Source organism: Moschus berezovskii, chromosome 3 (genome assembly GCF_049115385.1).
Source record: "Moschus berezovskii isolate FMDL1 chromosome 3, NW_MosBer_1.0, whole genome shotgun sequence".
Lineage (NCBI taxonomy): Eukaryota > Metazoa > Chordata > Mammalia > Artiodactyla > Moschidae > Moschus > Moschus berezovskii.
Genome location: NC_142462.1, coordinates 116,650,991 through 116,664,669, shown reverse-complemented (window position 1 = coordinate 116,664,669; position 13,679 = coordinate 116,650,991). Strand labels below are relative to the sequence as shown.

Genomic DNA, 13,679 nt, shown 5'->3' with positions numbered 1-13,679 from the left:
ACAGAGGAGCCTGGTGGGCTCCATCCAAAGGGTTGCAAAGAGTCAAACACAACTAAGCATGCACACACACAGAAACAGTTGGTGATGAGAAAAGCCTTACAGCACGGATATGTATCACTCCTGTTGGGCCAGAAATGAATGTATGGAATTCTGGATGTAGACAGTCAGTCCTCTTGGGTTCAAGTAACAGGAGGGTCTCACAAGAGTTGAGGCCAATCAGCTCCCTGCCCCACCTTTTGAGATAATAGTGGTTCTTCACTCGAGCCACTAACTCACTCAACTCTGTTCGCTTTATTTGCAGAAAGTTAGTGGCATGAAATTATAAACAAACCCCCTTAGCAGAATGAAACCATGGTTTCTCCTTCAGTTCTTTATATAGTGCTTAAAAGGCTGAACAGACACTTAAATCCAGACTATTTAAGATACAGTATTGAGTAAACCCAGAAGGACTTCTTTCAAGATTTCCTTCGGAGGGTTAATACACAGAGAATGATAGAGCAGGATCAATGTCGAGGCCCTCTGTCTTCCCTCTAAGGAGTCTCCACACCCAGTGAGCTCAGGTCTGTCCTCCTAGTTCTCTCCTAAGAGTTGAAGATGATATTCAGTAAATCTGCCACTTGCTACATGCTGGGTGCTGTGCTGAGCGCTTTGTAACAGAGAACACGTTTGTCTTTTGCAGTTGTGAGGATGATCTCTCAGAGGACAGAGATGAGCTCCTGCACGGGATTTCTGAGCTGGACATCACCAATTCGGACTGTTTCCCGTCCCAGCTGCTAGTGCATGGGGCCTTAGCCTTTCCCCTGGGGCTAGATTCCTACCACGGCTGTGTCATAGCGGCCGCCCGCTACGGCCGGGGCCGGGTGGTCGTGACCGGCCACAAGGTCCTATTCACCGTGGGTAAACTGGGCCCCTTCTTGCTCAACGCCGTCCGCTGGCTGGACGCGGGCCGCAGAGGCAAGATCGTGGTGCAGACGGAACTGAGGACTCTGAGTGGGCTGCTCGCCGTGGGGGGCATAGACACCAGCATTGAGCCCAATCTGACCAGCGATGCCAGTGTCTATTGCTTTGAGCCCGTGAGTGATGTAGGCGTCAAGGAGCTGCAGGAGTTTGTAGCCGAGGGCGGGGGCCTGTTTGTCGGCGCCCAGGCCTGGTGGTGGGCCTTCAAGAACCCAGGCGTGTCCCCTTTGGCGCGGTTCCCAGGAAACCTCCTCCTCAACCCCTTTGGCATTAGTATCACCAGCCAAAGCCTCAACCCAGGGCCCTTTCGTACTCCCAAGGCAGGGATAAGGACCTACCACTTCCGCTCCACCCTGGCTGAGTTCCAGGTTATCATGGGCAGGAAGAGAGGGAACGTGGAGAAGGGCTGGTTGGCCAAACTGGGTCCGGACGGCGCGGCTTTTCTGCAAATCCCCGCCGAGGAGATCCCCGCCTACATGTCGGTGCACCGGCTCCTCAGGAAGCTGCTGAGTCGCTATCGGCTCCCGGTGGCGACCCGTGAGAACCCCGTCATCAACGACTGCTGCCGGGGTGCCATGCTCTCCCTGGCCACAGGGCTGGCTCACTCGGGAAGCGACCTCTCTCTGTTAGTCCCCGAAATTGAAGACATGTACAGCAGCCCCTATCTGCGCCCCTCGGAATCTCCCATCACCGTGGAGGTCAACTGCAACAATCCGGGTGAGGAAGGACGGGTGGATGGGAGCCCAGCGGGTGGGGACGTGGGGGGATGACTTCCGCAGCTCAGCTGAGGTCTGGTCACCTCCAGGGCCATCTCTAACCTCTGCTGTGCAAATCTCAATGAGGTGGAGGTTGGGGTTTTAGGGAATGCTTGGAGGATGAGAGCCAAGGCGGCAGGGAGGCAGAGCTCCTGGAGGGACTCTGGAAGCTGGCTGCAGATGAAATTGTGTCGGGGAGGATAACGCCTGCTCTTCCCTGACTCTTGGCAGGCACCAGGTACTGCTGGATGAGTACCGGGCTCTACATACCCGGAAGGCAAATTATTGAGGTCTCCCTGCCTGAAGCTGCCGCCTCTGCTGACCTGAAGGTAAGGCATGCCCCATCTCCCCACATAAAACAGAAGCCAGATGCTCCTGCTTTCACAGTCAGCATCTTACTCAATTCTCCTACACACCCTATTAGCAGTGTTGTTCAGTCTCCAGTCGCGTCCTACTCTTTGCGACCCCATGGACTGTAGCCCACCAGGCGCCTCTGTCTATGGAATTTTCCAGGAAAGATGACTGGAGTGGGTTGCATTTTCCTCTCTAACTGTATATACAGGGCATGTATTTCTGCCTGTGTAGTTGCTTAGGATGAAACAGCTAAAGGGCAGAATATCTAACTGATTTAAATGTGTGGATTTGATACATTTCAGAGCCCCAGGGCTCAACCCTGACCTACTTCCGGCTCAAGTGCTGTGCTTTTAGCTTAAATGTCATAGGTGGGGAGAAGAAAGGTAGCAGATGGATGGTGCCCTTGAATACAGTGGCATCCAGTAAATCTCGGTTCACATTTCATCCCGTGTGCGTCTCACGTGGAAGCGTGAGGTGCCACACGCTCAGGCTTCTTCCCTGTGACGTCACACACTTGCCCAGTCCACTCTGGCTGTGTCACTTTCACACACACACACACACACACCCTGTTTGCAAACTTCAGATACCGTCCTGCTCTGTCCCCCTTGACGGTCACTGTGATGGTTAGCATCTATTTTGTGCCTGTATCTATCCTGGAACTTGTTTAGCATAAACCCTGGAAAACAGTCCCAGGATGCCTTTGAGGATAGGGGTCACTCCACTGGCCCAGGAACAGGGCCCTTGGAGAGCAGGAAGAACTGAATCAATCCTTCACTGCACTGGGCCTTCACTCTGGTCAGAAGGCAGGATGTCCTCTGCCCATTCCCAAAGCCAGATTCACCACCGGGGAACAGGCAGCCTAGGATTCTCTGTTACAGAGACACCAAGGGACTCTGTATGGGAGTGGCTCTCCCAGGAATTAGCATTTGCATCACACCTGGTGCCCCTCCCGTCTGCGTCTCAGTAGGACCCTTTGTAGAGCTGTTTGACCCCTTGTGAGTAGATTTACAGAGTCTGTTCCATACAGCCTCGAGGGATGGTACAATTTCATGGGTTTCGAACACAGGGCTTACAAATGGTGGGATGCTTGGACTTACCTGGGGTTCCTGGGCCCATGACCCTTCCTGTCCCCCTGTCCCGGGTACTTTCCCCTTCACGTGCCCCAGGGTCACTCCTTGGGGATCTCTCTGCTCCAGATACAGATTGGCTGCCACACCGATGACCTGACCAGGGCCAGCAAGCTGTTCCGAGGCCCCCTGGTGATTAACCGCTGCTGCCTGGACAAGCCCACCAAGTCCATCACCTGCCTCTGGGGGGGCCTCCTGTATATCATCGTGCCTCAGAGCAGCAAGCTGGGCAACGTGCCCGTCACAGTTAAGGGAGCTGTGCATGCTCCCTACTACAAGCTAGGTGAGTGGACACCTTGGAGCGAACCCCAAGGCACAGGAAGAGCTGGGGGTGAGGAGGCCCTCTGGGGCTGCCTGGTATAGGGAGAGAGGTTTGGACTGGCAGAGGGAAGGGAGGTCCACTTCCTTAGATTTGAGGCCAAGGAGATAAAGACCAAACCACATCACATCCCTGGGACCTTTGTAGAAGAAGGTTAGAGAGGTATGTGGTTATTGACGGCCTTGGTGTTCTCCTCCTGGGGGGATTCAGGTGGTATGCGTTAATGGGAGGGACTTGGGAAAGTGAGTTTCAAGCCCTGTGGCCTGTCTTCCAGGGGAGACAACCCAGGAGGAGTGGAAGCGGCAGATCCAGGAGAACCCAGGTCCCTGGGGAGAGCTGGCCACGGACAACATCATCCTGACGGTGCCCACCGCGAACCTCCGCACCCTGGAGAACCCCGAGCCGCTGCTTCGCCTCTGGGACGAGGTGATGCAGGCCGTGGCCCGGCTGGGGGCTGAGCCCTTCCCGCTGCGTCTGCCTCAGAGGATCGTTGCTGATGTGCAGATCTCAGTCGGTGGGTGCCCGGGGCAAACCTCTGTGCATGTTGCCCCCTCAGGGCCTTGCTTTATCAGGTGACGCTAGTGGGAAAGAACCAGCCTGCCAACGCAGGAGACGCAGGAGACGCGGGTTTGATCCCTGGGTTGGGAAGATTCCCCTGGAGGAGGAAAAGGCAATCTGCTCCAGTATTCTTGCCTGGAAAATTCCATGGACCAAAGATCTGGTGGGCTACAGTCCATAGGGTCGCAAAGAATCGGACATGACGGAGGTGCAATGTAATCCTTGCCATTTAAGTGGAAAGGGAAAAAATACATTAAAAAGGAGAATTGGCTGTCTCCCCCAGCAAAACATCAGAAACTACCTAACATCAGAAATAGTTCAGTTTTCAGTTCAGTTCAGTTCAGTTCAGTCGCTCAGTCGTGTCCGACTCTCCGCGACCCCATGAATCACAGCACGCCAGGCCTCCCTGTCCATCACCAACTCCCGGAGTTCACTCAAACTCATGTCCACAGAGTCGGTGATGCCATCCAGCCATCTCATTCTCTGTCGTCCCCTTCTCCTCCCGCCCCCAACCTTTCCTAGCATCAGAGTCTTTTCCAGTGAGTCAACTCGTCGCATGAGGCGGTCAAAGTATTGCAGTTTCAGCTTTAGCATCAGTCCTTCCAATGAACACCCAGGATTGATCTCCTTTAGAATGGACTGGTCAGAAACAGTTAAAGGATGGTTAATTAATATACTTTCGATAGACACTAGGAAGACATTTAAAGAGATATTTTGATGGCATAGGTAAATATGATGAGATTAGTTAGTGAAAGTCGCTCAGTTGTATTCAACTCTTTGTGACCCCATGGACTGTAGCCTACCAGGCTCTTCTGTCCGTGGGATTCTCCAGGCAAGAATACTGGAGGAGGTAACCTTTCCCTTCTCCAGGGGATCTTCCCAACCCAAGGGTCAAACCCAGGTCTCCTGCATTGCAGGTGGATTCTTTACTGTCTGAGCCACCAGGGAAGTGCTATGTGACATATAAAAAAGCAGGCCCTAGAACCGTATGTACAAACTCTGGGAGATGGTGAAGGACAGGGAAGCCTGGCATGCTGCAGCCCACGGGGTCACAAAGAGTTGGATATGACTGAGTGACTGAACAACAAACAGCTGTACAGTTTAACAGTATGTTAAAATGTGTAACAGCTTTAGTCAGCATGTCAAGAGATGTTATCCAGCAGTGGAAATGGTGCAGACAATAAGGGCTGGGCTTTCACAGACCTTCGTCAGGGGACTTTAGGGAGTCGAGAAAGATAGCAGAGGGGCTCTTCCTGGGTCACAGGGGTTGGGAGAAGGCACTGAATAAAGGGCTATTTGCCAGTGGGTCAGGAGGGCTGAAAAATGAAGAGCGTGTGAAACTTAAAGAACCACGGAAATCCCCTCTGGACCCTAGTGTCCTTGGCGTACTCAGATAATCAGCATAAAGAAGTGCCAGCCTGGACAGCTCCATATGTAAATAATGAAAAGAGAGCCATAGGTTTTCAGTTTTGAGGAAAAGAGTATAATGATGGCTCCACGTGGACAGAGCACTCTCAGAGAAACAGGAAAAAACTGAATAGTAACGTGAACAGTGATCCCAAACTTGCCTCAGTACCTCTAGCCAGTCAGAGTGAGGACGAAAGCATTCTTACAGGATGAGAAGATAAGGAGAAAAGCCTGGAAAGGTCTGGGTTTGCCTTTCTGAGCATTCTGGGTGTTTGGGGAGATACAGTACAGAGAAGAATTAGGTGGGTGGGGAGCGCCCTAAACCTCTCCTCCTCCTGCCTTTCCCAGGCTGGATGCACGCAGGCTACCCCATCATGTGCCACCTGGAGTCGGTGCAGGAGCTCATCAATGAGAAGCTCATCAGAACCAAGGGGCTCTGGGGCCCCGTGCACGAGCTGGGCCGCAACCAGCAGCGGCAGGAGTGGGAGTTCCCCCCGCACACCACCGAGGCCACCTGCAACCTGTGGTGTGTCTACGTGCACGAGACGGTCCTGGGCATCCCTCGAGGACGAGCCAACATTGCTCTGTGGCCCCCGGTTCGGGAGAAGAGAGTCCGAATTTACCTGGGCAAGGGTCCCAATGTGAAAAACTGGAATGCGTGGACGGCCCTGGAGACGTACTTACAGGTACTGGGCCAGCATGGTGAGGGGAGGTGCGCGGTGGGAGCCCCACTGAGGGGGACCCTGGGCAGACAGTGTCATGGTGCCCGGGGTCACCTCTCACTAATCTGCCCCTCACCCCCAGGCCGAGGGAGGCTCTGACAAAGTCCAGGGGTGAAGTTCCTAGTGGATGATACCCTCAGAGCATCCCTATGCACCACCCAAAAGCGGATGTAATTACATGAGCCCCACCATTCACCCTGGGATTTTTGAAGAGATTCATGAGAGTAGATAGAAAGCTCTGGGAGACAGTGAAGGACAGGGAAGCCTGGCGTGCTGCAGTCCATGGGGTCGCACAGAGTCGGACACGAGTGAGCAACTGAACGATAACAGAAAGTGGCAAGAAAGGTTCAAAATGGTAGAGGCAAAGGTAATACCACCAATATAGCTACTGTCACGGCTCTAAACCCAGGCATGCCTGAGGCGCAAGCAAACTGCTGTCTGAATAGCCCCGTGAAGCCAGTCACACTTCCCTGGGCACACATTCACTTACACAGTGTGTGGCAGAGGAGCTGGTTTTTTTCCCTAGGTGAGTAAACTGTCTTCTCGTTATGACTTGTCTGTGCCTCGGTTTCCATGTTATAAGCAAGCCATGATTCCTCCCTGGACTGGACGTGGGGGTGGCCCCTGCCTTTCAGTTATCACCCAGCACCCAGTTCCAGCCCCCCAGCCCCTGGATCCGGTCCCAGCTCACTATGGAGGGTTTTATCACCTTGGATCCTGGAACTCAGCCTCAGGCCAACCGCACCCTCTTCTGGTCCCTCCACCTGCTCGAGTTCTCACTGTTGATTCCCTCCACCACGAAAACGACAGGGAGACTGCTAAGAGACCGCTGTAACCCTGTGTTGGGACAGAACTTCCTCCTCGGCAAAGTCAAGTTGAGGTTGGAACTGCTAATGTCCCTCTGAGCTCCCGACCTACTGCGGGCGGTTCCAGTGGCACCAAGATGGCAGTCTTTTCCTAAAATTCTGCTTTACTCTTAACTCTGAGACCTAGACTACAGATGGCTCCGCAGGTTAAGAATCCACCTGCAGTGCAGGAGACACAGGAGATGTGGGTTTGCTCCTTGAATCTGGAAGATCCCCTGGAGAAAGAAATGGAAACCCCCTCCAAGTATTCTTGCCTGGGAAATCCCATGGACAGAGGAGCCTGGCAGGCTACAGTCCGTGGGGTCGCAAAGAGTCAGACACGACTGAGCACAGGGCACACACAGACTATGTATTGTCCTCTGCTTCTCCTGGACTGGAAGACCATGTTGGTCACCTTGCAAATTGATAGAGAGCTCTTGTTAGTGCAGATTATGTCAGGGTCACGGTGGCAGTTCCCAGGTTGTGGGGGTTTAACTACACCTGTGAGAGACAATGGATTTTTGCACTTCAGCCAATTTCAAATCTTCATGTAATATCCTATTACTACTTTCATAGTCTAGTGAGACAGATGAATAATGATGTTGGTAGTAAATCCTGCAGTTTTGACCACTGCACCATCATTCATTGAGGGTCTGCTTTGAGTTGAGCCCTGTGCTGGCTCAGAGACCCTTCTCATCATCAGAATATGAAAGTAGCCCACGAGGTGAGCAGGTAAAAGAGCAGAGGGCCAGTGATAGGTATGAAGCTGAGGTTTAAGGGGTTAAAGGCATTCATTCATTCAGAGTGTTTGGTGGGTGTTTTGCCGATCAGATGTCTCAACCTGCTTGCTTCTTGTCTTCCCAGCTCCAGGAAGCCTTTGGGTGGGAGCCGTTCATTCGTCTCTTCACTGAGTACAGGAACCAGACCAACTTGCCCACAGACAACGTCGACAAGATGAATCTGTGGGTGAAAATGTTCTCCCACCAAGTGCAGAAGAATCTGGCTCCGTTCTTTGAGGCCTGGGCCTGGCCGATCCAGAAGGAAGTGGCAACCAGCCTGGCCTATCTGCCTGAATGGAAGGAAAATATTATGAAATTGTACCTCCTCACACAGATGTAAGGAGTGCCCAGCGAGGTGGCAGGTAGAGAGGTTTGGGGAGGTAGGCAGAGATGGGGATTCACTCCTCGACCTCTGTCTCTTAGTTCTAGCCTTGCCCTCTCAGCTCATTGCCCCCAGATCCTAGTAGCATCTCCGGGGGTGGGTTAAGAACATAAAGTGGAATCAGAAATCCTCAGGAGCATGGCCTTCCATTTATGAGCTCATTCCTCTGCTCTCGGCTGTCAGAGTCCCTCCTGACCCTGTGCTGGGCCAGTGCTGAGAGCTCTGGCCTCTGTTCCCATGGGTCACTATCGCTGGCTAGAGGTATTCACCCTGAGGACTCCCTGGGACTTGATGTTTTTTTATCATTTTCCCCCAAACCTGACCATAGAACTCAATGGAAACACTAATTGACCATGATATTCAGACAGCTCCCTGAGAACTCGTATATTCTGCGTCTTGGGTAGTTTTCCAGAACCTTTGAAAAGCCATCTAGTGCCATTTGGAGAGCCCATATAACCAGGGTTAGCTCTTGGGAAAGGCGTTTTATCTCTCAACTCCCGTTTTGTTGTGTGTGGGGTGAGGGTGAAAATCCCTGCGTCTCTGGGTTGCAGGGAAGGCCTAGACTGGTCACTCTGAGGAGGGGTGTGGACACCGGGCGTGCACTCTAAGGGGCGGTTTTCTTTCCTGCTGGTCCACATTCTCTGCCTGCAGCCCAGGAGTTAAGGTCATCGTCTGTCACAGTTGACCCCCTGCCCCCAGTCCTGGGTCTTTGACCAGTTAGTTATATGACTTTGGGCAAGCTCCTCAGCTTCTCTGTGTCTCAATTTCCTCTTCTCCAAAGTGGGATCTATTTCATAGGACTATTGTGAGGATTAAATTTTTAAAAGTGACAGTGCCTGGCAGGTAGTAGACGCTGAGAAAATGTGAGCAGCCACTGTTTGTATTGAATTAACTCCCATCAGTTTAGACCAGGGCTGCACTTTGTGATGGCATTTTTACAGATGCAGTGAATTAATCCTGTCCCACCCTACCCTCTACGCAGACTCTGAATGGATTCTGGTACACTGCCCTATGCTCTAAAGGCAGGTCTCTGTATTCACGGTGGGGTTTTTCAAAGCTGCTTGGGGTTCGGTCTCCTTCAATTCCATCTCTCCGGTACAATCCCGTCTTTGATTAAGCATGGAAATCACTTGAAAAGCCAGAACGAGACCATGAGGATATTTGTGCTTAGCAAACAAGGAGCAGCCGGCTGAAGTGGTGGTGTTTGTGTTTCCGTATTGACACAGATTCCTATCGCTGTTTGGCAGACAAAGTCTGTGCGCAAATAGAAATCTTTACTCTGGAATATATTAGATAACTGGATGCGACTGACCCAGATTTTATTTAATGATAGTGCATTCAGAGATTTTCTTCAGTTTTCTTCCAGTCTTACTGAGAACCTCCAAATTCTTTGTAGTTTCATCTAGAGCTGGGGCTTCAGGATAAAAGCTGTGTGCATCCAGTCAGTTTTCCTTCCTACATCTTTTGATTTAGTTGCGTTAAGACACTGTTTTATTTGCTTTATTAGGAAATGGGTGGAAGCGTAGACAACAGGATTTGACATAGACGGTATTTTTCTTTGGATTCTTTTATTGTGTTATTTCACAATACTAGAATTATTTTCCCTTCTCAAATATCTATCATATGGGTTCTTTAAACATAGATGCTGAATATTCATTCAGCACTTAAAACACTGCCATCAATTAGTGGGCTGTTGTGTATGTGCCAAGTATAGGTTGTTTCATTTAATCCTCAGAATAATCTTATGGAATGGGAACTTACAGCTCCCATTTTACAAATGAGTGAACTGAATTTTATGGAGATTGAGTGAATTGCCCAAGCCTTTATTGTGAGTCAGTGATAGATTTGGGATTTGAACCCAGGCATTCTGATTACAGAATGAGTGTTAGTAACTACAGTGCTTTGAACAAGCAAATAAATGAGCAAATGAAGAAATGAAGCAGCAAATAGAAGGACCTTTATGTCCTTACTTGCCAGCACTTTGGCTGCATGTACTTTCCCCCATCTAATTTTATCAGAACAGAAAGTCCTTTTTTTTTTTTAACCCCAAATGGCAGTCCAGGGGAAGACTGAGGTCGGCTCCCAATGGAGTGCTTCCCACTGGACAGTGCTGGGACGATCCCTTTGGTATCAGCCCAGCTATCTGGGTTCTGGGATCACCGGGTTTCAGTCCTGTCTAGGGCACCGTGAAAGTGTTCTACTAGCTTATTGGATTTTCAGCGACTGGCTATCGTGGTAAAGCATCTTGACTCCCAAGTGTCCCAGACCCTGCTATGTTCTCAGAAAGAAAATTAGATCCTCAGTCATTTAGAATTATTTTTATATTGATTCTTACCCTCTTTAATCCCTTCTCAGCAGTATAGCCCCGGGGACCTTTTTACAGATGTCAAGTTGTCCATGTCACTGCCCTGTCTAAAAGCTTCTGGCGGGACTTTGAGTTTAAGATGATGAACTGAACATGTAAGTTTACTTCCCTCCCTCCCCAGGCCCCACTGAAACTGAAGTCAAGAAACAAAAAAGAGAATTGACTCATCTCAGCGAAGAAAACTGAAAGAATTTGGTTGTAAGTGAAGATCTCAACACATTCCTGGAAGAGAGAACGTGGAAGACACAATAATGACAGAGTACAGCTCCTTGCGGGAAGAATATACGCTGATCTGGACACATGACCCCAAAGAGATTTGGGTGCCTGAAAAGCCTGTTTACTAAAGAATCATGTCAGGTGTGAAATTGATTCCCCTCCCATTCTACCCCAACCTCTGTGCACAGAACGCAGGCACCTACCGTTGGTTTCAAGTCTCTTATTATTGTGGTGGTTCTGTTGGTGGTGTTTGTGTAAAGGAATCGAATAAACTGCTTGAGGAGAGGTAGGAGTTGGTGCTCCAAAGTAAATTTCTCTTTTATGGAAATAAATGAGCCCCTAGCCTGCTAGCTAATTCTCTGCTGACAGCCAAGATCCCTACTCAAGTAACCAAGTGCTTTCAGTCACAGAAAGACATCCTGCAGAAGCAGACAGACCACACAACTGCAGAGGGAGCCCAAGCAACTCTATAAAAAACTGTCATATTGATTCTTCAGTGGAAATGGTTGGCTAGGAATTCCCAGACATTGAGCCTTAGGGGGAAGTGGTTGGAGAAGGGGCCAGGAATGCAGCATGGATTCAAGAGATTTGAAAAATATAACAAATTCTGGGGGAAACAGTTAACATGGGAAAAATGACTTAAAATATCTATCTTTGGAGAGATGTGAGGTGCATCTGTAAGATTAAAAACAGGATGCTCCAAAAAAAGGGAAAACCTTGAAAATAAGAAGAACCCTTAAACTGAAATAAGGCTGCCAAAAATATTTAATAGACTCTAGGATAAAGTTGAGGGAATCTTCCCAGATGTGGAGCAAAAAGAAATACGAAATACAAAGAGAGGGGGGTGGGAAAAGACATAGACAATCAGTATCTAACTGTTAGGAGTTTCTAGAAGAGAGAACACAGAAAATGTGAAGAAAAAGAAAAACAATTGAACAGAAATAACTAAGCCTGCAAATTGAGAAGACTTCCATACAACCTACATCTAGACACAATCTTGTGAAATTTTAGAATATTAAGGATGGAGCAAAGATATTGGAAGTGCCAAGAGAAAAGATAAAGTTAGGTCATCATTTAGCTCAACTAAAAAGGGATGAGAAATAGATTGGGAGATTTTTCAGCAGCAACACAATGATATAGGCCAATAGAGGAATATCTTCACACATGGAAAATCTCTGTACCCCAAATTCCACAGCAAGCCAAACGAAGGAAATTTTCTGACTTTCAAGTTTTCAGAACATCAACCTTCTATGCACTTGGAAAGGAAGTTCTCTCTCACCTACTAAGGAAGTTCTGCAGCAAAGTAAGGATGAAAATCAGGAAAGAGGAAAAAATGGAAACCAGAAGACAGTGAACCTCACCCAGGATGTCTCACTCCAGAGTGACCATTATCCAACAGGAAGGCTCAATCCAGAGTGACCATTATCCAAGAGACCCATTTCAGATGAGAGTACATGGTCTCAGACTCTCTGTGACATAGACATTATTCTTGAGAAGTTGGAATGTTTGAGAAATGGAGGAGATGCATTCTTTAATAAACACAAAGGAAAACAAAAATATGTCAAATTCAAGTCCAGTTATGAGATAATGATAACAGAGATTACTCACGGGATGTAAGAAGAGACTGGATTTTTCATTGGCGGTAGGTATATTTCATTTCAAGTGACATAGGGATCATGACATTGAATATGTTTGGAAGAAAATATCGTACCTTCTACTTTGTTGTTGTTTAGTTGATAAGTCATGTCCGACTCTTTGTGACCCCATGGACTGTAGCCCGCCAGGCCCCTCTATCCATGGGATTTCCCAGCAAGAATATTGGAGTGGGTTTCCATTTCCTTCTCCAGGGGATCTTCCCAACCCTGGGATCAAACCCAAGTCTCCTGTGTTGGCAGATGGATTCTTTACTGCTGAGCTACCAACTCTCAGTAAACAGTATTTACAAAGCCAAAATAATGTAGCTACTAGTTATTGGCATTCATTGCTTTAATCAGCCTATAAACAAAACATGAGAGGCCTAATCTTTTATCCAGAAATGAAACTGAAAGTAACCTATCTTATAAAGGGAAAAAGAACGCAGAAAGAGGTTGGGAATTCATTGAGGGAAGAGTGGTGGAGAGAAAAGTAGAATTACTTGTCTATTCAAAGTGGGGGTGAAAAGTCTACAGTTAATGGGACAAGGACTAAAGGATTAGTTACTGTTCAAAATGATAAACCAATAGAAGCATTAAAAGTGACATCTATCAAAAATCTGGGAAAGGATAGGCAGATGAAAGTTGGGAATAGTGTAAGTTAAATCCTTATCTTTTGTAATGGGGAATTATTAAAGATTGTCTAAAGTTAATAAGTCAAGAAATTATTGTTCAAACATTATTTAATGTTAGGAAGTTAGTTAACAGAATATCTAAAAATAGAAATTGTTAAATGCATCACCTCTAGGGTATGGGACTAGTATTAAAAGGGTGGAGTGGGAAACTGTGTTTTTCATTTTAAGTCCTTCTGTACTATTTAATTTTTTACCTTGTGCATGTATTACTCTGAGAAATTTTTAATAAACTCAAATAAAAATCCTTCCATGGCTACATATTGACTAAGATACAATCCAATCAAAACCCTTAAAATGGCTTATAAGGCCCTCAAGTAACTGGATCCATCCAAGGTGTCCAAGCTCATCACATCTGCCCATTACTCTCTAGTTGTAACCACACTAAATACCCTCCAACTATTCAGACACACTTCCCATTCCCTTGCTTTTACAGGTGTTCTACAGAAAGCAAAGCCTGTCCCTAACTCACCATGTGTCTGCAGATTAAGTACCTGTTAAGTGAATGTTCATGAAAATCGCCAACAAGTGTTCTTTCTCAAGAAGGTACATGATGTTTGTCTCTTAATC

The 13,679-nt window shown here is 48.3% G+C and overlaps 1 protein-coding gene across 4 annotated transcripts in view; it reads left to right on the top strand.

Moving 5' to 3' along the window:
- TCAF1 (TRPM8 channel associated factor 1) overlaps positions 1-13,368 on the top strand; it is a 48,532-nt gene extending 35,164 nt beyond the window's left edge. For 3 of the 4 annotated variants that reach the window (XM_055421422.2, XM_055421424.2, XM_055421421.2), the window contains 7 exons: positions 680-1,674; positions 1,944-2,041; positions 3,263-3,476; positions 3,787-4,026; positions 5,826-6,163; positions 7,909-8,159; positions 10,692-13,368. In XM_055421422.2, the coding sequence (XP_055277397.2) occupies positions 680-1,674; positions 1,944-2,041; positions 3,263-3,476; positions 3,787-4,026; positions 5,826-6,163; positions 7,909-8,159; positions 10,692-10,701 (2,146 nt within the window). In that variant the 3' untranslated portion in view covers positions 10,702-13,368. Of the gene's footprint in view, positions 1-679; positions 1,675-1,943; positions 2,042-3,262; positions 3,477-3,786; positions 4,027-5,825; positions 6,164-7,908; positions 8,186-10,691 lie in introns of all 4 variants that reach the window. The other variant, XM_055421427.2, reaches the window with a different exon arrangement.
- Positions 13,369-13,679: the final 311 nt, after the last annotated feature.